Source organism: Macrotis lagotis, chromosome 1, assembly GCF_037893015.1.
Source record: "Macrotis lagotis isolate mMagLag1 chromosome 1, bilby.v1.9.chrom.fasta, whole genome shotgun sequence".
Lineage (NCBI taxonomy): Eukaryota > Metazoa > Chordata > Mammalia > Peramelemorphia > Peramelidae > Macrotis > Macrotis lagotis.
The window spans coordinates 275,877,880-275,903,892 of record NC_133658.1 but is presented as its reverse complement, the minus strand read 5'-3'; the positions used below and the strand labels follow the sequence as shown (position 1 = coordinate 275,903,892).

Sequence of the window (26,013 nt, the reverse complement as noted above, 5' to 3'; positions counted from 1 at the left end):
CAGTGAAAGCAAGAAAAATGCACCTTCCAATAGAATGGAAGGTCCTCAGGGACACGTAACTTTAGTCTTAGCTGTGTTTTATTATGTGAATTACATTATGGGCTACATAGATTTTTGGAGATTGATTTGGGAACCTAACCACCATGTATAACATTATCTCTATAGGAAAATACTTCCATTCTAACTTAGAACATATACACTACATGTACTAGCTCCATAGAGAGACAGAACTTTTCTCACAGAATGAGGAATTCTCCACTCACAAGATAAAAGAAAAGTGAGGAGTGTCTCACTCACTATAGTAGAGAACCATGGACAGGGCATCATCTCTCATTGTCAAGACCACTGCAACAATCTGATAAAAGGAACATTCTCTATCTGGAGGATTGTTAGTGCTGGACTCAGAGATAAGATCTGGGTTCAAGTCCTTCTGACATATAATATATAATGTGTGACCAGGGGCAAGTCACCAGACCACTAAACTATAATTTACCAACAAGTTAAAAATCTATATTGATAGAGTTCCTTACATACCACAGGCAGAGATGAAAACAAATAAATAAAAATGTCATTCATCCAACTCCTTAAAATATTCATTGTACACATATCTTTGTTTATGTATATACATATAGATATTATTTGCCTTTATTACAGATTTTGAGCTGGAAGAGATTTCAGAGGCTATTTAGTCCAACCCTTTCATTTTACAGGTAAGGAAATTGAATCTTAAGGACAGTAAGTGATGTGTCTATGGTCACAGAAGTAAGACTCAAAGGCAGAATTTCAACTCAGTTTTATGTTACATTAAAATAAATCAATAGAGTTCTAAGAATACATTAGTTCTGTATTCTTTTTTGAATGAAAAAAGTGAGTTTCATAGCTAAAATTCACCATTTCATATATATATATGCATATATATGTATCTATTCTACTTTAAGTACTTCAGTCATAGTAAACATTCTTGCCTATTATAAGTACTTTTTCCTTTTTGAATGTTATTTTATTTTTCAAATAAATGCAAAAGATAATTTTCAACATTCATCTTTTTGTAAGATTTTAATTTCCATATTTTCTCCCTCCCTTCCTTTCCTTCCCCTTCCCCATGACAGTGAGTAATCTGAAATAGGTTAAACATGTACAATCATGTTTAACATATTTCCATTAATATTGCAATCTTATCCCTTCTTCTTCCATGCCCAAGAAAAATTCTTTGTAATCTGTCTTATCATAACAGCTACCTCTGTGGGGTAGTCAGATCTGGTATTATTATTTCCCTTCTCATAGATGTGTAATAATCTCCCTGAATCACAAAACAAGTTAGCATTAGAGACAGTACCAGAGCCCAAACCACTGCTATTTCCTATGACTAAAACCCAGAAATCTTAAAGTCAAGAATTGGCATTCAGCTAGGTTAAGGTCATGGAAATGGAATAGATACTCAGAGAGTGTGTGCACACACACACATAGACACACATATGTGTGAATACATATATGCCTATGCTGTCTCCAGGCTGGATTTTCAGGCAATCCCTTGTTTCCATGGAAAGACAAGCACACATCTTTGTCACTTGTTCAGGGTGTCAGGAAAGTTGAAAGGGAATAAAATCACTGATAAGTACTCTCTCCAAATTCTCTCTCACAAGGATGAGAATAATCACTCATATTTCTGTAACATTTTAAGGCTTGCCAAGGTTTGCTTTCCTCACAACATTAAGAAATAGTATGAGTATTATCATTCCCATTGCATGACTAGTGGTTTAGTAGATACACTGTGATTTTGTAAGTTTGGAGAAGCTGGGTTCAAATCTTGCCTCTAACACAAACTAGCTGTGTGACCATGGACAAGTTGATCATCTTCTTAGTTCCCCAAGCAACTGTCTACAAACCACCAATCTGTATTGATGGAATTTCCCCACCAGGAATTTCCCACACTGATGAGATTACACAATCAGAACAAAAGCCTCCCTTCCCTCTTCCCTTTAGAAATCCCATTGCATTGTTTACAAAACTGAGGCAGAGACAGCAAATGATTACATAGATTTAATTAGGTCTTTTCTGACTTGAAGTCTCATGGTACTTCACTAATGATAGCAGCAGCAACAGGAATTTAGACCTGGAAGGTTTTAAAATTTAGTTGATTTCTTTTAAGGGAAAAGGAAGATTGATCCTCCTTAGTTCTTAGAACAGTATCTCCTCCTTGTAGATGGATCTTACCACACAAAATGGCAAAGGTCCAAACATTTTATAAAAATACTACCATGACAGGCTTTAGAGCCTGTGGGGGTTATTCTTGTTCCCAGTAATTGTTTGCTAGTCCATCACACAGATGTGAGATGAGCCAAAATAGGCAGTACTAACAAAATCTTGAAGTAAATGTTAATTTGTTTCTTGCATTTATAGCATATTTTAGAGTTTGGAAATCATTTTAGATGATTAAGAGTTAAGTCAGAATCCAGGTCATGAATAAATTCAATGACACTTTTGTTTTAGGTCTTGCCCCTTATGAGATAATGGTTACCTATGCAGAGAGATGAGTCCATGCTTTGGAAAACTTTTGGATAGATGTTTCCAGTTTAAATTATAGGTAAGAGACTATTTCTTTCCTTTATGAGAAAATATATACATTTTATTCCCCCTAATTACATGCTAAAATTTTTTAAACTCTAAATTTTGAGTTCCATATTCTATCCCTTTCTCCCTCCCTCATCTTTCCTGAGACAGTAGGCAATCAGATAAGGTTATACATGAACAATCATGTAAAACATGGCCTATTTCTCTTTGAGAACAATCTTAGGACTGTATATTAGAAAAATTAGCCACTTGTGACTTGATGTCTCTTACTATTTTCTTTTCCTCTTGCTTTGGTCCTTAACCAATTATAATATTCCAAGATCCAAAAGTATATATCTGAGAGTAGAGGAAAGAAATAAAATCTTGTTTCCATATCAATCATTTTTTAGGGAAGGGAAGAAATCTGAAATCTGGTGAAATATCCTGAAAGCACATTAGGGATGAGATTTTCCAATATAAAAAGAGAAAATTATGAAGTCATCCTATGCTACATTCCACCCTAGAATGATCTGATGCTATGGACAGCTCTCACAACTGTAGCACAGAGAGCTAGTGAGACCCACTTAAAATGCTGACCTAACCATCTCCAAATCACAGTCCTCTTGAGTCCTGTAGTGAATTATCAAATATACAAATGAAATTAAGACCTCTTTGATTTGGAATTTTCCTCACATCCAGATTATAATCCATTCATGCCTGCCTGCCCTATGTGATGCTTGTCTATGTTTCTCATAAACTTGCATACATAAGGGTTCTATCCTGTGTGCTGGAGGCCTTTCTTGATTTTTCCAAACATTATGAGGATACCAAGGGAGCATTATGGCTGTCTTTCTGTTATCCATTGCTCTTGTCACATGACTAACCCATCTGCTCTTCTGATCATGAATTTTCCTTCAATAAATCCTCCTTATATAGGAAAATAGAAGCTTAAGTTCAACATATGATATTTTTTCTTTCTTTTCCTAGGGTGGATACTGATTGGCCACCCAAATCACTCATTTAGAACAGTATTTGATGCTAAAAGTAGAAAATAATATGGACAGGAGTGATTGACCATCTTTCCTTTCAAAATTTTTCCTAAGACTTAAAATTTCCAGAACAGCATAAGAAATAGCAAAGAAAAGGCAATAAAATCATTCCCAGTCAAGTTTAAAAAAAAAAAGGAAAAAGAAAAGAAAGAATTCCTCTGGCTTGGCTAATGCATCAGCAATGATTCTTATGCATATTGCATTGGAAAGTAATCCACAGAGATGTCTTTAGATTCACCATAACTCCCTTAGCCCAGGGATGTAGCATTATGCAGTGCTCTAGAAATAAGTTATTGTCCTGCATGTGCTCCCTGCAATGAACAATTCAATTCAATTCGAATAAATTAACAGAAGCAGAAACAAAGACTGTCAGAATCATACAGGACCACAGGAGCCATCTAATGTAATGGGTACTAAACAAGAATCCCCTCCTCAAAATATGTAATCTGTGGTCATCTGGCTTCTGCTTGAAGACTTACTATCAAAAGAGGAATCTACTATATTCTGAGAAAGTCCCTTTCACTTTTTTGGAGAGGTCATATTGTTTAGAAGTTATTGTGTTTTTTTCCTTTTTATATCAAACCTATATCTGTCTCTATATCCAATGCTTCAGTTCTGCCTTCTAGGGCCAAGCAAATCTAATCTTCTTTTATATGAGAGTCTTTAAAATTGTTTAAAGGAAATTATCATGGACCTCTGTGTGTCTTCTGTTCTCCCAGTTCAATACCCTCAGTTTCTTCAACTAAAGCTCACATGGCATCAACTTAGGGGCCTTTCACCATCCAGGATGCCTTTCCCTGGCTGTTCTCCAGATTATCAACATTCTTTCTAAAATGTGGCACCCAGAATGGAATACTATACTTCTAGATGCAGTTTTATCAGGACAGGATGTATTTGAGCTATCACCTCCTTTCTCAGTTCTGGATACAATATCTCTTAAAGTGGCCCAAGATGTCATTAGCTTTTTTTTGACTGACACATCTCCCCACTGACTCATACTGAACTTGCAGTGTTCACCATCTCTGTTTCCAACAAATTCCATTTAACTATACTTCTTTCATCTTTTACTTGTGAAGTTGATTTTTTTAATGTATGTAAAACTTTATATTTATCTTCATTAAATTTTATGCTATTAGATTTGCTAAATTCATGGAGATATTTGCAGATACTAAATATCATTCTTAGTGCTGATCATCAGAGGTTCATTGGGTCGTATATTTTGTGCTAGAAGAAGGAACCTTAGAGGCCAGAGAATTCAAACTCCTCATTTTACAGATGAGGAAACTGAGGCTTTGAGAATTTGATTTACCTATCATAGCTAGTAAATGTTAAACAGAACTCAAACCCATGTCTTCATGAATCCAAGTAAAATTCCTCGTGTCACTTGCAAAATTGATCAATCTAGGATTTTTTCCAATTCACTGATAAAAAAATTTTAACAGCACAAGGTCAACCATGGAACCCTAGAGTACTCTAGCAGAGTTCTTCTCACTTGACATTGAACCTTCAGGTTCAGTCATCCAGCTAGTTTTGAATCTGTCATCTAGTTCATATCTGTCTTCTTGGTCACAAGGATGATATGAGAGACTTTGTCAAATACTTAATTAAGATCTTGAAAAACTATTCTTTTCTCAAATCTAGCATAACCAGTTTTTGAGGAAATCAAATTGGGCTTTTTCTTGATCACTGTTTCATTTTCTAGATATTCACTAACCATGCTTTTAATAATTCATTTAAAATTTCTGTCAGAAATCGCAGTCATGCTTAACAAGCTATATTCTGAAAAACTCTCTCTTGTTCTGAATATTAGAATATTTGTTCTTCTCTAGTTGTGTAGCACTTCTGAATTCCCCAATCTTTCAAAGATCACTAACAGACTCAGTAATCACAGTCACAACTTCTTTCATTTACCTGAGCTTAGAGCCTTCATCTCATCAAGAACAACTATTTTTCTCTGCTTATAATGGATTTCAACTACACATTAGCTGTTTTTATCTTGCCCTTTCCAGTCCAAAGATCATTCTACTTCGTAGAGGAAACAGAAGCAAAACAGCTGGGTAGTGTTACCTTTTTTCATTTATTATCTTTATCCCATTCATCCAAGCAAAAGTCTTTTTTATCCCTTCTTTGATTCTCTGTTCCCCCCTAGTTCAAATTCATTTTGATCCAATTTATATTAAGCACCTAAAATTTGCAGGTCCCAGTGCTTGATACTGGAGACACAATATGGAAAATGACATGGTCTCTGCTCTCAGAGAGCTTACAATCTTGATTTATTAATGAACTATCTACTTATCTTGGAATGATTTAAAGATGTAAAAACAGGTCTTAAAGCAACAGAGGTATAGATTATGAGCATGTCATCCAGGGACACGGAGGAGGAGCCCTCTGAGTCCCAATTAATGAGTGGATTCTTACTAATGATATTTGCTTCTGTCCTCTCTACTTCACTCACCTGAGAATCCGATCAGAATTTGAGCTACTCTTGGAAGGATCGCCCGCCTGCGGCTGTTGCTTCTCATGAGATTTGGCTAATTTTTCAGCTGCAGCAATGGGACACCCAGACAAACTAAGGAAAAAAACACAAGGAGGAAAAACTGAGCATAAGCAACAGGGAGACATCTCCCTTGGCTCAGGATTTGCACTGAATGTGTCTTAGTCTTATTGTTGTCATCTCATCCCCCCAAACATGAGCACTCACAGAGCTCTACAGGTGTGATGGAATGGGGCCATTGGAAAGGACAATGAAGAAACATTTGGAAGAAATTCTAAGGAGGCAAGGGCAATCTACCTGACCACTCTTCTATTTCCTTCATTGGTTCATTGTCCTCCCATTTTCTAAGTGTGGGTGTCCCCAAAGACTCTCTCTTAGATTCCACTTCCTCTCTTCTCTTTTTGCACTCTTCATTGGTTATCTCATCCATTTTTCTGGCTTCAACCATCACTCACATTCAAAAGATTCACAAATCGATTTATCCAGAACTAATTTTCCCCAAGTCCACTCCTAGATCTGATCTGAACCTAAATATCTCTCTAGCATCTCAATGAACTCATCATCTTCCCATCTTCTCCTTTCCCACTGATGGCATTATTATCCATAGAGAGAGAATTAAAGGAGTTGGAAGAGTTAGTTCTTTGGGTAAAATGGGGATAATTATACCTGAAGTTCCTACCTCAGGGAGTTATGAGGATCAAATGAGCTAATTTATGTGAAACACTTAGTAAATCTTATTATGCTACATGTTCATCAGTTTTTATTGCTACTATTATTGCTATGTGTCCCAAAGCAATAAAAAACATAAAATCATAGTTCTGAAGTTAAAAGAGACCTTAAAGGCCATTTTAGTTCCTCCCCTTATTTTATTTATTTTTATTTTGCACTGAATAAACACAAATAGAATGTTTCCATATGCTAAGTAGATCAGAAAAAGAATATTGTACAATGTGAATCTAGCATTTACAGATTGTTTTCTTTTTAGATATGCAATAAATTCAACATTTTTATAGCTGTTCTGATTTCTGTGATTCTTTGTGACCCTTCAGTTAAAAATTGAGGAAACTGAGGTCTAGGAAGGCTAAATGCCAGAGATCACATAGATAGTAGGTGTTAGAGACAGGAGTTGATGTTTCTACCATTGTTTTTGGGGAACCATGGTCATGTCATCTGACATTGTTCATGAGCATAAAAATCACTTAGCTTCCCTGGGCCTTAGATTATTTCCTTATCTGTAAAATGAGGGGATTGGATTAGATTTCTAAAGTCCTCTTTCAGCTCTAAATCTCTGGAATTGTGAATGTATGAATCTAGGTTAGAAACTTTGGGGGAGGGGTTCCCTCTTTTTTACCTCATCTGATTCTCCTCATCTGATTTGAGGCCCCACACATCTGGTTCCAATTTGCCTTTTTGGAAGCCAAGGCATGTTGATTCAACTAATATGAACATCCCTTGCATTCATTCCCCTTTTAATCACCAGCTCTAATGCAGACTATTATTCTAACCTCCTAAGTGGTTTCCCTATCTCCAATTGTTATTCTCCTAAATCCATCCTATGAAAATAATGCACAGGCTGTTCTCTTGTTAAAAAAAAAAAAAACTTCAATGGCTCTTTATTGTCTATGGGATAAAATAGTAAATCCTTGATCAAGGCCTTACACATCTGATCCCAAACCTACCTTTCTAGCTTTAGTCCACATTACTTCCCTTTATGTACTTTCTGTTCCAGACAAACTGGACTCCTAGTTCCTTCCCGAGCATTTGTCCTCCTTAGCCTCTGTATATTCACAGACTCTATCACCACCTACTGAAGTCCTTCTTTTATTCCAAGGTTTGGTTCAGGTGCTACATTCAACATGAAGTCTGATTCCGTCACCCTCTAAAGGTCTTCTCTTCTTCCTCTAATTTTCTTAGAATATTTATTCAAAATCTCTTTTTAAATTTTATTATACTCTACTTTTAGTTATAATTATCTTTCTCAATCCACCCTAGGGAATAGACCAAGGCTATTGACTCCTTGAAGACAGAGACTATTATTTTTCATCCTTATATCTCCAGTTTTGAGCAAAGTGCTTTGCACACCCTAAGTGTTTATTTGTCTCATTGGATTTATTGTTGAAATCCAAATCTTTCCCACTGGTCTTCAATAAATATTCTGTGTAATAACTTTTCTCTTTACCCTCTGAGAAAGTATAGCACAACAAGCTGCTATCATCTGCCCCACACAGTAGATGTTTTCTGAAAATACCAAGTCAACAATGGAATTTCATTGTAAATAGAGTGTCTGTCTCACAAAAAAAAGGGAGAGGAAAGGGAAATCTCAGGTTGTAGGCCAGGAGGCCAACACTGCATTCTACACAATTGTTTGCTGTCTTTGATTAGGGAGTTGGTTTGGTCACCTCTACCATCAGAAAAGCTTTAAGAACTCTTTGAAAAAAAGTTCTTGTTGCCTGTGTTCGACTCAAAACTGAACCATGATGGCAAGCCTAGTAGCTTATTAGATCTAAAAAGGACCTTCAAGATCATCTAATCCAGTCTCCTAATTTAATTGAGGAGGAACCTGAGACCCAGAGAGGTTGGTTTATTTGCCTAGTAATTTGTGGCAAAACCAGGAAATAAACTCAGGCCATCTGACTCCTAACTCAGATCTACACAATGATGGTGACTTGTCACAGCCTAAATACCTAGGAAAGGGAGACTAGGTCATGGAAGGTGGTCCTCTAAAACCAGTGAGATTAGACAATCACACAATTACAAACCAACCAGGGAAAGGGCTAATTATTGATGCCATCAGCTCAGATTCTTTCCTGCTTTCTTTGTTGTTTATCTTCTAGAAGGGCTAAGTGTATATGTATTTGTGTGTAAGTGTGTCAGAGTATAACATTTTATACAACACCATTCATTAGCCCTGGGCTCATCAATAGCCAGAAAGGAAGAAAGACATTGTAGCCTGACTGTCAAAAGATCTTAGACTTGCTTTACTAGGATCACTCAGTATAACCTTTTATTAAGACATCTAACCCTACAATGGGTCTTGGTTGATCCAAGAATTAAACAGTGACAGGGTATTCTATGAAGACTCCTAGATAATGGACAGTATGGATAATATGAAAATCGAGAAAGAGAGGCTTGTTTGCACTTTTTAACATCCACAGATTATAAAATAAAGTATTTTAATATGCTAATTCTGACTTGGAGTGGTTATAATATAATTACAACAAGTTTTAAATTTGTCTGGTTTATTAGATTGGAGGCTTTCTCAATAACATTACTAAATTGTAAGTATTCCATTAATGGAGTGACCCCATGTTAACTAAATTCTATCGCCACCAGCATCTAGCACAGTACTCTACACAAATAGGTGCTTAATACATGTTTATTACATAAATGAATGAATAAATGAATGAATGAATGAATTGAATGCACAATATAAAGTCCAACTGGTCCAGGTACAAATACTCACATGTCATTCATTGTTCATGATCATTGAAAACACAAGGAATTAATGCACATGGGAGAGAGTTATGGTGGTATGTTTAGTCAATTTTAAATAATCTTTATGGGGAACAAGCATGGAATAGATCATTAAAATTCATGTATGACCCACATTTCAACATCTTTTTATGTGTACATGAACTTCTCACAAAGAAAATTATTGGCTAATCTGAGGTTTTTTTTTTTCTCCCTTAATTTCCCTGAAATCCTCAGCTAAGAAGAAAAGGACACTTGGTTTTTGTCTTGCAAATAGTTTTCTTGTGCCAATTTTCCATCTGTCTTCTGATAGCAATACTAGTCATACTATATCCCTTTTCCAGTCTTGTGCTCTTCTCTCTCCCTTCCCATCTTGTATCTCCCTGGGATCCCTGAGAATCATTGTCAAGCAGGAAAACCAAGGTTGTAGGGCAAGGGTATGAAAAAAAGAGAAAACTCTGTGTTCTCTTTAGCCCTAGGTACTATTTCTTTCAGCCTAAGGGCCAGCCTTTACTGTTTCATCAGACACAATTGTTAGTAGTTTGCAGCCCCTTGAGTTGGTTGGTGGCTCCACCCTCCTATCAGCTGCATGACAAGTACCTTCTGTGTGTGTTCCGGTTGCTGTTTACGTGACCTTGCCCTGTACAGCCAGGAGTGGGGCATTTCAACACATTCTCATGCATGGCCAAGACTGTAGGAGAGACAGGGAGGGGGAGAAGGGAAGAGGTGAGGCAGAGTTGAAAAAAAAGAGACAGGCAATCAAATCATTCTACAAGCCACATTCTAGGGCTTGAGCAAACAGAATCTTTCCTTTAAGGTTTGTATATAGGAAAGTAAGAGCTGTAGTCATTCACTCTAAAATCAGAACTGGGATCTAGGTCAAGTATCAAGTAGGGTGGGTGGTGGGTTGTGTGTGTAAGTGTGTATGTGTAAGCATTTGTGTGTGTGATGTGCAGAGAGAAGGTAGAGAGGGTGAATACGCCATTTCCTACTTCTTTGAATTCTGCCTTTCTATGGCAGAGAACAAGTGCCTGGCATTATTACCTTTAATCCTTCAGAAAGGCTACGGTTTCCATTTAATTGTAATCTGTCTCCTGCAGTGATAACCTCAAACATGAAGAAAATAATTTACTTTCTAAGACTTTCTTTTCGTTTATTTTGAATTCAAGCTTCTATAAGGTTAACTGTTCTCATATCCCCAGTCCCTCGTTCCCCAAATCCAATCCCTGCAGTTCTGTATTTATTACAAGTCTACAACCCTTGGAATGTCAGCTAAGGCCAATTTGGCAATTATTCCATTATCCTACACACCCAATGATGGATATTATTTATGTTCCAAGAGTATCCTATTTCAGGCTCAGGAAGAGATTGACCATAGCATGTATTCTAAAGTATTATCCACATGTGCCCACTGACTATCTGAAGGCACATTTGACACATGGCAATTGTGAGTTCAATGACTGGTTATGAGAATGGTTTATGTAGGCAGTCTCTAAGTCACTGGATCTGGAGCCTATGGCTTATTGGAGTATCTGGGCAAGTGTCTGACAGCCCAAGTCACCATGAAACTTGACCTGAAGTGAACTGCTAGTCCTTTTGAATGATACTAATGCATTCAGAACTTTTGAGGTTTGGACAAATGTGGGCCCATGTGAACAGTGACTATAAAGGGTACTCACTCTCTGGAGGAATCCTGTCCTTGTGGGGGCAGCCAGACAGACTCCGATGATGAGGGTACAATCCTGTGACATGACCAGTCCCATCACAACCTGGAGTAGGGCATTTGATCTCACGCTTTTCAGCTCGTGAAGCATCTAGGAAGGAATGCAAGGGTTTTCTCTGATTTAGGAGTCATGGACAGATGGTCCCAGACAGAGAAGTATAAGAAAGGGAATACTACAATTCCTAACACCAATTTGCTGTTCAGAAAGGAGAAGCTGAGAGATGAGGTTGGGATTTCCTGAGACTAGAACTGTACCACCCAAATGTTTGATCAGAATGAAGAGATGATAATCCCAGTGAAATTTAGGAAAATCATTTCTTCCTAACACAATTTGGACAAAAATTGAAAATTTCAGTCAACTATCCAAATATTTCTAGGTTGACTGTAATTACAGAACAGTAGAGCTGTCCATTAGCTAGTTCAGCCCCTTTATTTGACAGATGGAGAAATTAAAACCAAAAGAGTAGAACTTACAGGTTCAAACCCCCAATCAATAACAGAACCAAGATTAGAACTCAAGTATCCTGTCTCTGTTCAAGAGTATTTATATATTTGGGTCATCTTGGTGGTACAATGGTTAGAGGACCGGACTGAAGTCTGGAAGATTCATCTTCTTAAATTTAAATCTGGTTTCAGACACTTACTGGCTGTGTGAACCTGGACAAGTCATTTGACCCTGTTTGCCTCAGTTCCTTATTTGTAAGATGAGCTGGAAAAAGAAATAGCAAATCACTTCAGTTTTACCAAGAAAACTCCAGATGTGGTCACAAAGAGTCAGACATGATTTAACTATCTGGATAGTTGAATGAATTTTTTTTTTAATCTCTTTGTTCATCTTGGTATAGAAATGGCTTCAAATTTCAGTGAGGAGTTACTAAACTTGTATTTTTTTTCTTAAACAACAACCACTGAAGGTTAATCTGAAATGAGAAAGGTCTCTTAGGAAGATTCAAAGCAGCTCAGAAATAATTTCCCAGAGAAATAAGGAAAAACAGGTTGATTTGGTGAAATATTTTTTTTAGGGTTTTTTTTTTTTGCAAGGCAAACAGGGTTAAGTGGCTTGCCCAAGGCCACACAGCTAGGTAATTATTAAGTGTCTGAGGCCAGATTGAATTTGAACGCAGGTACTCCTGACTCCAGGGCCGGTGCTTTATACACTACGCCACATAGCCACCCCGCTGGTGAAAGATTTTCTCAGCAGAAACACAACTGATCTGGCATAGTACTGTGGCAGATAAGTTTATCTAGAAATTAATTCAACTCCCTCTATTGATAGACAGATCCATAGGGGAGGTGGGGAGTAGAATAGGTGAACCTTTTAGCATAATGCTGAAGGAAGAATGTTGATTTAATGTCAGAGGATCTGGGTTCAAATTCTGGTTTTGTTACTTCCTACATATATGATTTGGGCAAGTTACTTTACATCTAGGACCTCAATTTCCTCATCTGCAAAATGAAGGGATGCACTAGATCATCCAATTCTTTTCTATTTCATCTATGAACCTATGAGACAAACTATGGAAGCCAAATACTTCTTGGAAGGAAAATAGAAGTTAATTATCTGAGGTCACAGAGACCTGGAAAAATAAGATTTGGTTGAACACCTATATTGGATGGCCTCTAGACTCTTCCTAATTGATGACTTTAGGCCAGAATAAATTTCCTAAAGAAAGCTTCAGTCTTTTATTTGCACCCTTTCTTTACATTATGAAATGAATTTTTAACAGCCAAACTGAGATATATGAAAAAGGGTCTATCCTTTCCCTCAATCTGTGCCTCAAGTACTTAAAGTATTCTTATCGCATTCTTTCCATCCCCTGGTCAAATTATCAGTCAAGAGAAGTGATAAAAAAAAGAATTTTCTTTTTTTTTAAACAAAGAATTTAAAGGAAAAAACTAGATTATCACTTGTTAAGGAAGTCCTAGAGAAATAATCCTGTTCAAGTGTGGGCTGGAATTAGGTAATTCCTGTGATCCCTTCCAACTCTCTGAGTCTGGAATCCTGCAACCTTTAAAGCCATTTATATTTGCCACTTGGATAGAATCTTTTTAAAAAAATTGAACTAATTATCCAAACACTTTTTTAAATGACTGGATAAAATCTCAAGACACCGGAGATATTTGGGAGAAAGTATAGGCCCTCCAGTGAGAAAATGCAAAATTTCCTTGGCAAACTGCTAATATTTGACTAGCTCTTAAGGTTTATAGAGCACTTGACCTTGTTTTCTCATTCTATCCTTGGAGGGTCTATCTCTACCTGGCCCTCACTCTTCTTCTCATAATCTAATATTAGTAGTTCTCATCACCAACTGATTGTATGTCAGCCTTAATGCCTCCTTGAGGAGAGAATCAAGCTTCATTTATTTGTCAATTTAGAGGGTTGTTGTTTTTTTTTTTACAAATTCTTGGTAGATATTCCCACTTTCCAACTCTCTGTCACTTATTCTGGACATCTACCCATCCAATATCAGAGGAAAAGAGAACACCCAAAAGTCCCACTTTAAGGCAGCTTAGATTCTATTTTATAGGGTTAGCTGTGTGTGTGTGTGTGTGTGTGTGTGTGTGTGTGTGTGTGTGTGTGTGTGTGTGTAATAACATTCACCTTCTTTTACATTTAAAATCCTACTAGTCAGAAAGGCAGAGGGTTGACTTAAGAACAAGGTAACAACTGAGTTAGGAAAGCAACCTAGAGATTGGCCTGACACCTGACTACCTTGGAAAGCAGACTCATCTGGATGGTGGGCAGGAACTGGGACAGGACCTTTTTAAGAAATAGTCATGGACATCCAACCTTTCTGGAGAGAAATTTGGAACTATGACGCCCAAAGGGCAACAAAAATGTGCATACCCTTTGATCTAGCAATATCACTACTGGGTCTATACCCTGAAGAGATGATGAAAAAGGGTAAAAACATCACTTGTACAAAAATATTCATAGCAGCCCTGTTTGTGGTGGCAAAGAATTGGAAATCAAGTAAATATCCTTCAATTGGAGAATGGCTTAGCAAACTGTGGTATACATATGTGATGGAACACTATTGTTCTATTAGAAACCAGGAGGGATGGGAATTCAGGGAAGCCTGGAGGGATTTGCATGAACTGATGCTGAGTGAGATGAGCAGAACCAGAAAAACACTGTACACCATAATAGCAACATGGGGGAGGTGATCAACCTTGATGGATTTGCTCATTCCATCAGTGCAACAATCAGGGACAATTTTGGGCTGTCTGCAATGGAGAATACCATCTGTATCCAGAGAAAGAACTATGGAGTTTGAACAAAGACCAAGGACTATTCCCTTTAACTTAGGGAAAAAAAACTGATATCTTATTGTCCCATCTTGCTATCTCTTATACTTTATGTTTCTTCCTTTAAGGATATGCTTTCTCTCTCATCACGATCAATTTGGATCCATGTATACCATGGAAATAATGTAAAAACTGGCAAATTGCCTTCTGTGGGGGGTGGGGGTGGGAAGTAAGATTAGGCAAAAAATTGTAAACTCAAAATAAATAAAATCTTAAAAAAAAAAAAGAAATAGTCAGGGAGAGCAAGGAACCAGGATGGGGAGAAGGGATTAGGTCAACTGGGAGGTGAAGATTGGAAAGAGGGAACATGGATCCAGGAGGGAGGGACATGGTGACCTGGGAAACTCTTCAGGAGGCAACATGCAGTAGGGAACATAAGAAGTAAAGGGTGGGCAAGAGGCATTCTAGCATGTGATGAGAAGTTGTTGACGGATTCATAGGAGCAGGCTGGGGAGCTTCGGTAGGGGAGTGGATCAAGGCCACTGGCAGCAGAGGCGGGCTTCAGGGGGTGTGTAACAGGCTCCCCAAGGGAGAGGGACCAGCGGGGCAGGGCCAGCCTTACCTTTGCTGTAGTAATTTTTCCGAACCGCGTCCAGGGGCCGGCTTTGCTTCCCGTCGGCTGGGAGCGGCTTCCCGGCTTCTGCGGGCAGCCGGCCGGGCTCCCGGACTACTCGCACTTGCTCTGCCTTTAGCGCGATGGCCTGCTCGAGGAGGCCCAGGTTTCCCCGAGTCATCATGTCGTACATGTCTGACTCGTCGGTCACTGCGGACTTTTGGGAATGTGCATCGTCGTCCTTGTCGCCGTCGGAGCGCACCTCGACGATGACAGAGTATTCGGGCTGAGGACTAAGCTGGTTGGGGCAGTGAGGCTTTGGGGGCTCCTGGGAGGCGTGAGGGATATCTTGGCAGACCACTTCAGGGGGCTTCTCTTCCTCCTCTTCCTCCTCCTCTTCTTCCTCTTCCTCCTCCTCCTCTTCCTCCTCCTCCTCATCATCCTCATCCTCTTCTTCATCGTCATCTTCTTCTTCGGTGGCCTGTGCCCCAGTCTGGGCTTTGCGGGAGTCCTGACTGGTCAGGCCTTCTCGGGACTCTAGACACAGATCTCCTCCTCTCTCACCTGTGACCTCAATGACCTCCTCAGCATCTTCTGTCTGGATGAAGATTTCCTTGTCTCCCTCTTCCCTGGATAGACCCTCACCACCCCCTTCCTGAACCAGATGGAGGATGTTGGCTCCAGGCTTTGCAGCTTGCCCTTGACTCTCAGGCAGCTGGCTCTCAATAGCTAGGGTTTCTTCTGCAATTTGGCCCAAATTTAAGAGAGAAGTGGCAATGATTTCCTGGTAACTGCTGTAATTGGCTTTGGAGGGGCCTGTTGGACCACTGGATGCATTAGGTCTGTAGTGGGGCTTGGTAGGACTCCTTCCTGCACAAAGAAGAGATTGTATATTAGAATACTTCCCTTTCCTTCCCAGGCACAAATGGGACTTGATTTGGTAGTAGCAAAAATACCACTTAACAGATGGTTAGCACTTTGTACTCTTCTTGTTTTAATTTGAATTTATTTATTGGGTACACTTGCATTATCTTCACCCAACTAGACCATGAATTCCAGAGATTCCTGTCTTATTTGTCTGCTTCATTTTTAGAAAAGAGAGACAGTTTGTATTAGTGACTTTTAAATCAGAAAGATCTGGGTTCAGGTCTTGCCCTTGGGGCCCCTGGCAACTCTAAGTAAAATTATAGAACGTGGAGAAGTTGCCTCAGCTTTGGTAAAATAATACCCAATCAAATCATAAGTCCAGTAAAAGAAACATTAAAAAATATGGTAGACATCTATGTCTAGAAAAGGATGTGGGAGAGATATAGTGTGAGAATGAGAGACAAAAGACAAATCATTCAAGTATTATATTTGTAAGGAAGGTACTGTAGCACTGGAGGATTTATGAAAGACCCAGATAAGAAATTTATGCAGGAAATGTTTGGTAGGACTTTGATCTGTACTAGTGGTGAGGATATTCATACAAGCAAAATCTTAACTCCATTGAAGTATCATAGTAAATATTATTTATCTTTGTGTTTCTTCCTTCCCCACCAGCACAGGGCCCCTGAACTTAATACACATTTATACACATTTATTAATTGTTGAATGAGCAAATGATAATCATGCAAACTAACAAAGTTTTCACAAACAACCAGGCCCCTCAATTCCATTTCATCATAAAATTTCCACTCCACTTCTCTCCTACCACCTTCCAATGTCATTTTCTTCTTCCCCCTAACCTCCCAAATTTTCTCCAGCAACAAAGACATTTCTTATTCCTGCACCCTTGACCCAGAAACCAAAGAAAATTTTCACTAATGAAACCACCAATGCCATATTAGAATAACTCTTTCTCATGTTATGATATTAAAAATGTACTTTATTAAATCAAATGTTTGTAAATTGACTCATTTTAAATGCAATGGGGGAGTACATTTTACTTGTTTTGTAAAACCTTTGATGGACAAATCACCTCTGTAATTTATGTTTCATAATATGTTGTTTTTTCATATCATTATTTTCTTCATACTGAGCTCAGGCCAGCAGGGCATTTTAATAGGGGAGGCTCAGGCATCCCTGAAAGGCACACCACTGGCAGGTGTCTGTCCCATGTCAATTATTTGGTCTTTTCTGGGGGAACCTCCCAGCATTCTTGAGGACAAGGAACCTCTTGTTTTCAGAGGGGCTGTATGTGCTCTTGATTTGGGGAGGCTGAGCCAAATTACTGTCCATCCCCCCTAAACATGGGACTCCCTTGACATCCTCTTCCCTCCCACCCACCACCCCCCAACCAGGACTTACAGCGACTCACAGTAAATGCCCTTTATTCAAAATGTGAAAAAGCAAACTTTCTAATCAGAGTTGACAAAGCACCTTCAGCTGGCTCCGGGCTATGAATCTCCTCCTGTTCTATGGATTCAGGCTCTTCCTCTTCCAAAGTTCCTTCCGATTCATCGGAGACAGAATCTTCCTTCACCTCTGTTTCCTCACTGCCATCACTATCTACATTGTAGCCTTCATCAAGAGCCAGCTTCAGAGGATGAGATTTCCTCTTGGACACCAGGTGCTCCGCCTCTGTGTCTTGAAGCTTTCTTTTCTTTGCTAGAGGACAGCTTTGTAAACTGGAAGGAAGAAAGGACTCAGTTCAGCATGAGACACAAAGGAGTCTACAGATAGATGGGACCTAGGGAGGTCAACACATCCATTTTCCTGCCCAAATTCTAACGGCCAAATTATGCAGATAAGAAGTTGTTTTTAATACCTCTAAGGTTAAGGGAAGAGGACCAATTCCATGATCCCCTTCAACCACTCTTTCTAGAGTTTAAGCATTCTCACAAAAAAAGAAAACTTCTGAATCTCACCTCTAATATTTTATAATATTATAAATATTATTTCCTCATTCAATCCTCAGGTTAGATTAGGATGATTGTCAGGAATATATCATTTAAGACAAATTTCTCCCTCCTTTTACTTTTCCTACTTCCCTTTCCTTCCCTTCTCTCCTCTCCCCTCCCATCCCAGACACTTACTATTTGTCTAACACTGGGCAAGTCACTTAACCTCTATCTGCCTTGGTTTCCTCAACTGTAAAATGGGGACAATAATGCTATCTACCATTTAAGGTTGTTGTGAAGATAAAGTGAGATAAAACTTGTAAAATACTTTGTAAACCTGAAAGTGTCTTATAAATGCTAGCTAATGTGTTGGATCCATTGTTTGTATGCTCCTTAATTTTTGTGACTTTAGTGAGAAACCTCATAAAAATGGTGATTAAAATATAATCTCCTTGAGGGCAACAGTTTCTCATTTTTATCCTATTCATAATACTTTCAAGACATAATACAACTAACACATATTAGTTACTTAATAAATGCTTGTTGAGTTCAAGAATGATTGAATGAATAAATGAATGATTAAATGAATGATGCAACAATCACCTGAAAAAAATCACAAAATGAGCCTCATTCTAGTTGTGGAAAAAAATTCAACCCAAATCTATGCTTCTCAAAAATATAGAAAATGGAAGAGGTGCCAGGCATTAAGACAGATGTTCCCCAAAAGTATAATATACAAAATTGACATTTGTGAGAGACTTTAAGGCTTGTAGAGCTTTAACTAAATCCATTTGAGCCTCAGAACAGGCTTATCAGGAAGGTCTACACAAAGGAATGCCACACAGTACACATATACAATGGAAAACTGAGGCTCAAGGAATTTAAGTGACTTGCCCAATTTCATGTAGCTAGTAAGTGTTAGAAGTAAGACATGAACATGGGGTCCTTCTGATTCTAAGTCTACTGGGTCAAACTGACTCCCCAATGGAAACCAGAGCACTTCAAACTCTTAGGTCAATGAACTCAATGATGACACCTGGCAATATTCTAGGATCATAATTAATTAGATGTTTTATGGGTCCTTAGGAAAAGGTGATCACTATGCACCAGTATGAATTCACTAAGATACAGTTCTTATATCCCTTTTTGGATATTTTCCTTTTGGCAGGGTCACTAGCCTGTCACTGAGATGCCATAGACATAATGTACTAGAATTCTAGCAAGGCATTTGACACAGTCTTTTATATAATATCATCATGGCTAAGATGGAAAGATGTGAACTGGACAATGATAAATTTAGAAGAGGTTGGACCTAGATGAATGACTGCATCCAAAGAGTTGCATCAGTCTGGAGGGGACATCTCTGGTGGAGTGTTCTAGTGATTTGTCACTGGCCCTAATCTTTTCTAAAGTTTTATGAGTGATTTGCATAATGATAGTCATTATGTTTGTAGATTACAGGAAACTAGGAGAAATAGATACTGCATGGCAGAATTAGGATCCAGAAAGATCTCAACAGGCTAGAACACATGGCTAAAGCTAATAAGGTAAAGTCTAATGGGGTAAATTTTAAGTCCTGTTCCTAGATTTAAAAAAAAATCACTGTTCAAGTTTAAGTGAGAAAAGATATAGCTAGGAAAGTAGTAATCTAAAAGTGCATTGTACAAGTTAACAAGGTTATTTAGTATTTTTTAAGCTAGTGCCATTTTGGGCATCATTAACAGAAGCATAGTGTTCTGAAAAAGAGAAGCTGTAGTTCTACAAACTCTGACCTGGTCAGATTGAGGGCTTCAATGCAAGCAGGGGGAGCAGCTGAGGATTTTCCCAGGACTTGTGACTTTTTTCCCTTGAGGATCTGGAGGCCAAGTGCATTGTGGTTCCCTACTATTTCTTGCCCTCTTTGTGTTGGAAGAGGGAGAGGAGAGGTAGTCATTTAGAGAAGGTAGAACAGTGACATTGAAGGTCAGTGAATGAAGGTGGTAGGAATGGGCTATTCCTGTGCCATTGCTCTCAGGAGTCAATGGGCAGAGATGCAATGCCCTTGGGACCACAGTCTTTCTGGGCAGAACTTGTTCCACTGACTAGCTGGTGCCTGGGAGTTCCTAGGATGGCGAAGTGCACTGTCTCCTTGGACACTGGTCAAGAAAAAACTAGATCTTTTCACCATGGTTCCCAGGAGCCCCTTAGGGCCTTCTCTTTCCAGCAAAAATGAGATCCATAGAAACATAACCTCCCTCAGAAGCAGTCCAGTATCTATTCCTGGAGGAAGCAGATGACGAAATATCCTCAGTAGCAGTTTCTGTTCTATAGCATTTCATGCTCTCTGAAGTAGCCTGGTCCCTGTTTGTGGAAGGTCAGGAATTGGGGGCCCTGTTCTCTTCTCATCTGGGTGGGTAGAGGGTATACTGGAGATGGAGGAACTTGTAGTGATTCCTCCCATCAAGTCACATGGCATTATTGCCTCTACTTCTGGGACTCATTCTCTCCAGGACCATGTCATGGGATTGAGAGTTGGCAAACTTGGGTTTGAATCCTGGACCTTGGCTCTTGTTAGCTGAGTCACCTTCCTCATCTGTAAAATGAGGACTTGTTCTCTAAGGTTCTTTCCTTCCTGCTCAGAATCCTATGATTTTTATAGAATCATGGTCACTACCTTTTATGGCTTATTTAAATTTATCTAATATTGATTAACCACCGATACCAGGAATTACAAAGCTCTCCATGCCTCTTCTCATGTAGATACCATTGAGGACTGGAGTTTTCTTTAAAACCACTGAATACATCTTGAAGCAAGTAGTTCAAGGAAAACACAAAAGCCTTTAGCAGTTTAGTAACTCTTGAATCCAATTACTGAAATATCTCCTTCCTGATCCAGCAGGGAAGAAAGGCACACCCAGATGAGAACCATCTGGCCTTTTCCTTCTTCTCTGCAAATCTTTCACTTCCCAGCAAAGGTGTCTTACCTTCTGTGCCTTGAATACTTCCCACGGATGTGCCCTGAACCATTGCATCCTGGTGTGGGGCAGCTTGAAGAGGAAACAAACAACAATATAAACTTGGGGGTGACTTTGAAGCTTGGTTTTAATTAGAATGAAGAAGAATCTGCATTTAACCTCCCACCCTCCCAAAAAAAAGATAGAGTGGAAAATAATTTTATTTAAATCGTTCTCATCCCTTTGCATTCCAACTACGAAAGAAGGGTAGAACGGCTGCTTGCAGTTTGCTAAAAATTAATGAAATGACTCACCCTATTTAATTAAATGAATGGTTCATTATAGTTTTATGAGTATGTTTAATTAAAGATCTGGATGTGTAAGACCAAGTCTTTTAAAACCCGGCATCTACTGTATCTTACTTCCCTTCCCCATGGATGCATATTTACGGCTGCAGAAATAGACATGGCCATTTCTTTTTAAATTGTTCATCACACAGAATTTTGTAGTGGTTTGTTAACCACATTTAAGATGCAGTCAATAGCAGTCACCCCCTTTTGATGTTGTCTGTACCTCCTCTGAAGATCTGCATTTTGCAGAGGGTCCTCCCTAAGACACACACAGGCTAGTAAAGTTTTCTATCATCATCACTTAGGACTCTAAAGATATTGGTCATCTGTAAAATGAGGACTTTGGACTAGATAGTCTCTGAGTTCCTTTCCACTTTAGATCAATGATCCTATGAAATCAGGAGTGAATATAGCCTGCCCCATGCCAGAATTTCTACCCTGTATATTCATCCCCTTCCTCCTGGAAACTGTTGAGTACAGAATTGTAAAAGCTCACTTAAACTACTAAATCCCATGCTATGGCAGTTTCTACGTTTCTGCGATTGGCCCAGATGCGATAAGGCATTGATAACTAGTAGACTCACAGACTCAGACTTGAACACTGTCTACATTTGCTACATTTGCGACCCAGAATTCAGCAAGTGGAAGAAAAAAGTGGGGATTGTGCTTGAGACTAACAGAAAAGTGATTGATTTGAGCTAAGCCAGGGAAGTAAAATTAACAAATGCCTCTTTTAAGTTCTTTATATCATTTCCTGGTTCCCAGGACCAGACAGGAGAGGCTAGTGAAGATGCACTTGGGACAGCAGGGCTTAGTTTCCTTATAGATTTGGCTTCTTGCAGCTGGGACTGGGGGCTAGAGGTCTTAGTCATTAGTTGCATGACTTTTTCTCTTCTACAGTTGTTAACTGAGTGGGGGAGAGAAAGTCTAGACAGAAAATCTGAGATTTGAATTTCTTATGTAATCTGACCTCCTCCAACCCCCATCAAAGGACAAACTGTAATGGAATCACTGCAGAAAGCTCTTTGCCTTCTTTCTTACTGGAGATATTTTGACCTGGAGAAATTCAGCTTGTTCTGACATGATGTTTCTTCCCTTAGAGTGCTGACTGCATAGGCAAGAAGCTATTCCCTGGCAGCCACACTTGATTGAGGCTTCCAAGAATCCACAGTTAGTTCCAGGAAGCCTAGCTATTGGAAAGGATGAAGTCCAAATATTAGTACCTCAGGTTCCCTTAAGGCCAACAAACTTACTCAAGAAGGTTGACTGGACCTTACACAGCTCTGAGAAATAATATGTTGGGTATTCAAGTCTAAATATTGCCAACATTCATGCTTTTTCATGTGAAGCATTTAGGTTTTTTTTTTGTTTTTTTTTTGTTTTTTTGTTAGGGTTTAGGAAGGAAAGAAGGAAACAACCATTTATTAACTACCAGTTTAATAGCCAGGTACTATGCTAAACATTTTTTTACAAATATATCTCATTTGAATTGGAATCAGTGTCATCAGAACATCAGTGAAATATGCCCTATCTTAACATATACCATTAAGAATCAAGAATCTGGTATTTAAAATTAAAAGGACACCTTGAGGAAATGAAGTGTAATAAAATTTGAAGCTAAATATAATAAAGCCTCATAAGGAAGAGCATTATAACTGAGTCTTGTGAGTAGAGTATATGTTAAATTTTCATATGTATGTATTATCTAATGTATCTGTCTATATCTAATATCTAATAGGTTTCTGCTGTAGTGATCTGCTTCCTTCCTTTTTAATTTGTAATCTTAAAAACCTTTTCTGAAAAAAAATAAAGGTCATCCTTAAACTTAACAAAAACCACTCAAATACATCTGATTTGATCCTCACAAGTCTAGGTAGCTCTCGCAAGGTAGATACTATTAACCAATTTACATTTGGGGAAACTGAGGCAGATAGAGGTGAAGTGATTTGTCATCTCAATTTTATTGTAACAGCCTCCCCAATTTTGCTGAAATCAGCACTGCAATCTTGAGTGTTCAATAGCACTAATAGAATCAAATAACTATTCAACCTTGATATGATGCTTTAAAGTTTTCAAAGCACTTTAATACATTGTTTTAATTGAATCAATAGCTGACATTTATATTTGCTTTCTTTATTGTTGCTGTTCTTTATTGTTATTGTTCAACCGACTCTTCTTAATGCCATTTAGGGTTTTCTTGGCAAAGATACTAGAGTGACTTGCCATCTCTTTCTCTAGCTCATTTTTCAGATGAGGAAACTGAGGCAGAGTTCAGTGACTTGCCCAGGGTCACACAGTTAGTAAGTGTCTGAGGCCATATTTAAACTTAGGAAGATGAGCCTTCTTGTTTCATGTCCAGGACTCCATTCACTGCAAAGTACTTTAACCCATTCTCTCAAGTAAACCTCATAACAATGCTGAGAGGTCATTAGGCTCAGAGATCTCATGATTTGATCGAGGTCATACAGCTAAAAAGTATCAGAGGAAGGATCTGAACCTAGGTCTTCTTGATTCCAAGTCCAGGATTTTGCAAGGATTGTCTATCTTTAAGGACAAGATTGCTTTTATTTATCTTGTCAGGAAGTCACTAAGTCAAACCTCATTTTTCTGGAAGGTCTTTGTTTGAGAAAGGAACTTTGGAATGTGGGATACTCTGCTGGGCAGCTCCCATTTCTCTCACAAGGTCCTCCAGAGGCAGCAAGTCTCTTCTTTTTAATGTGTATAAGTGGAAGAGAACACTCCCCCTTCTTGCCCTCCCTTATCCCTTTGTGCAAATAATCTTAAAGCTCATTTCATTTTAATTGGCTGCAGGCATGACTGAAAGAGATTGCTGTGTTCAACTGCTCCAGACACACTGACAGCTTCACAGAAAAGTGGGGCAGTGTTTGTGGTAGCAAAGGCCTGAGAACAAAAATGGGGTGTTTATTCTGTAAGAACAAGGGGGTACTCTGATGAGCCCCTTACCAGGCTTTGGTACTCTTACTTCACATCCTTCCACAGTAACATCCCCCAATAAATTCCTCTACGAGATGGCAATAATACCTAAATTAAGTTGTTCATTTTCATTTTGTTATCCACTTCCCCAAGTTGCATTTCTCATTTTTTTCCATCCAGATCAGAAGGAAGGTTTCTTACTCAAGTTCCCTCTGTTCCATTCCCCTCCTCCTACCCCCAACTAGTCTTTGCTGTAATCACTATGCTACAAATTGCTCCCTTTCTTTCATTCTCTCAAGAACTAGCTTTGAGACTTTTTACAAAAAGCTTCTTGTTCTAGTGTAGGCAATGCCGAGGTTCCAATTAGTCAATTAATCGTCCAGTTAATCAGGCAATTAGGTGACAGCTGCAATGATGGCTTTGTGGAACGCTGCATGCTGCCCCTGAAATATGTCACCTGCTTCAATTACCCATGTGTTCAGCCATAAAACAGAGGCATCAGGAAGGTACAGAGTTTCCCAAAGTCAGCGTCAAAGAGCAATTATAGATAGAATGAGGACAAGCCAAAATCTTCAGAAAATAAGCTAGTTTAGGATGGTACCCTGGGAAAATAGATACTTTCTTAGAGGGGAAAATGGATTCAGTTACTTTGACCATCAGTGCAAGTTGAACTTCTCTGAATATTTCATGGAGTCATGACAAGGCAAAGCATCATGGACTTCTAAGGACTGGATCACTAGATTGTTTGGATTATACCGGTGCATATAAATACTGAAACTACATAATTAGGAAGTGAACATGATCATGAGATATAGCTCCATTCTTGAAAAACCAATCACTATTGACTCCTAACCTTTGTGGGTCACATAGAGTTTTACAAAATTCTGTCTTTGCAAATAGGGCCCAAAGTCTTTTCCTCTTGACTAGGTAGGAAGCTATCTCATAGCTGATCCTAGTCCTGAGTTCTGACTAGGAAAATGAGGTGCCTCCATGTCTCCCTTCTCTCCTATGTATGGTTTTCTTGCTGAAGATCAGAAATAATAAGATGTAGTCAGATAATTCATTTCTCCTAACAGAGTTGTGGCATAATGACTTTAACTATCAATTTGGAGTCAGGAAACCTTGAATCCAAATCCCAGATGAAGGACTTTCTGTCTGTGTTATCCTGAGCAAGTCACCTCACCTTCTGAGCCTCAGTTTCCTAATCTGTAATAACGCATAGGATATTAGGAGGACTAGATAAGATAGTTTATATAAATTTGGCTTTAAGATATAATATAAATATCCATTATTACTATTATTTGTCACCAAAATTCTTTCCTTTTGCCATGAGGAAGAACCAAGAATTGGAGTAAAAAACTACCTCCCTGACCTCAGCTCTCCACCTCCAATGATTAATGCTAAAGTAAAAGGAAAATTGTGGAGGAAAACCACATAAAGTGCTAAAGAAGCAGTGGAGATGAATAGAATTCTTTAAGCCAAGGTAATCATATTTGATTCTGAATACAATCTAATTATGGTTTTGGGAAAAATGCAGTTTGATGAAATAACCATAAATTTATCTCTGTCTCTCTACTCTCTGTCTCCATTTCTGTCTCTGTCTTTCTCATATCATTTAAACATAGCTTACATTTATATGGTGCTTAAGGTTTGAAAAGCCCTCTACATCTATTATGAAATTTAATTCTCAAAATAGCCCTTTCCTCCATGTTACGAAGATTTAACAAAAACAAAGCAAGCAAACACCTTCCCCCCCAAGTGACTTCTCCTGGCATTTTTTTCCTTCTTTAAAATAGCAACTACAGCTGCTAATGGAGGCTTCCTG

The 26,013-nt window shown here is 38.6% G+C and overlaps 1 protein-coding gene across 1 annotated transcript in view; it reads right to left on the bottom strand.

The window, feature by feature from the left end:
• Positions 1–26,013, bottom strand: part of MYT1 (myelin transcription factor 1) — a 191,303-nt gene that overhangs the window by 53,049 nt on the left and 112,241 nt on the right. Inside the window, 5 exon segments of the mRNA XM_074210533.1 lie at positions 6,055–6,168; positions 10,165–10,255; positions 11,244–11,378; positions 15,159–16,019; positions 17,511–17,758. Coding sequence (XP_074066634.1) covers positions 6,055–6,168; positions 10,165–10,255; positions 11,244–11,378; positions 15,159–16,019; positions 17,511–17,758 — 1,449 coding nt within the window.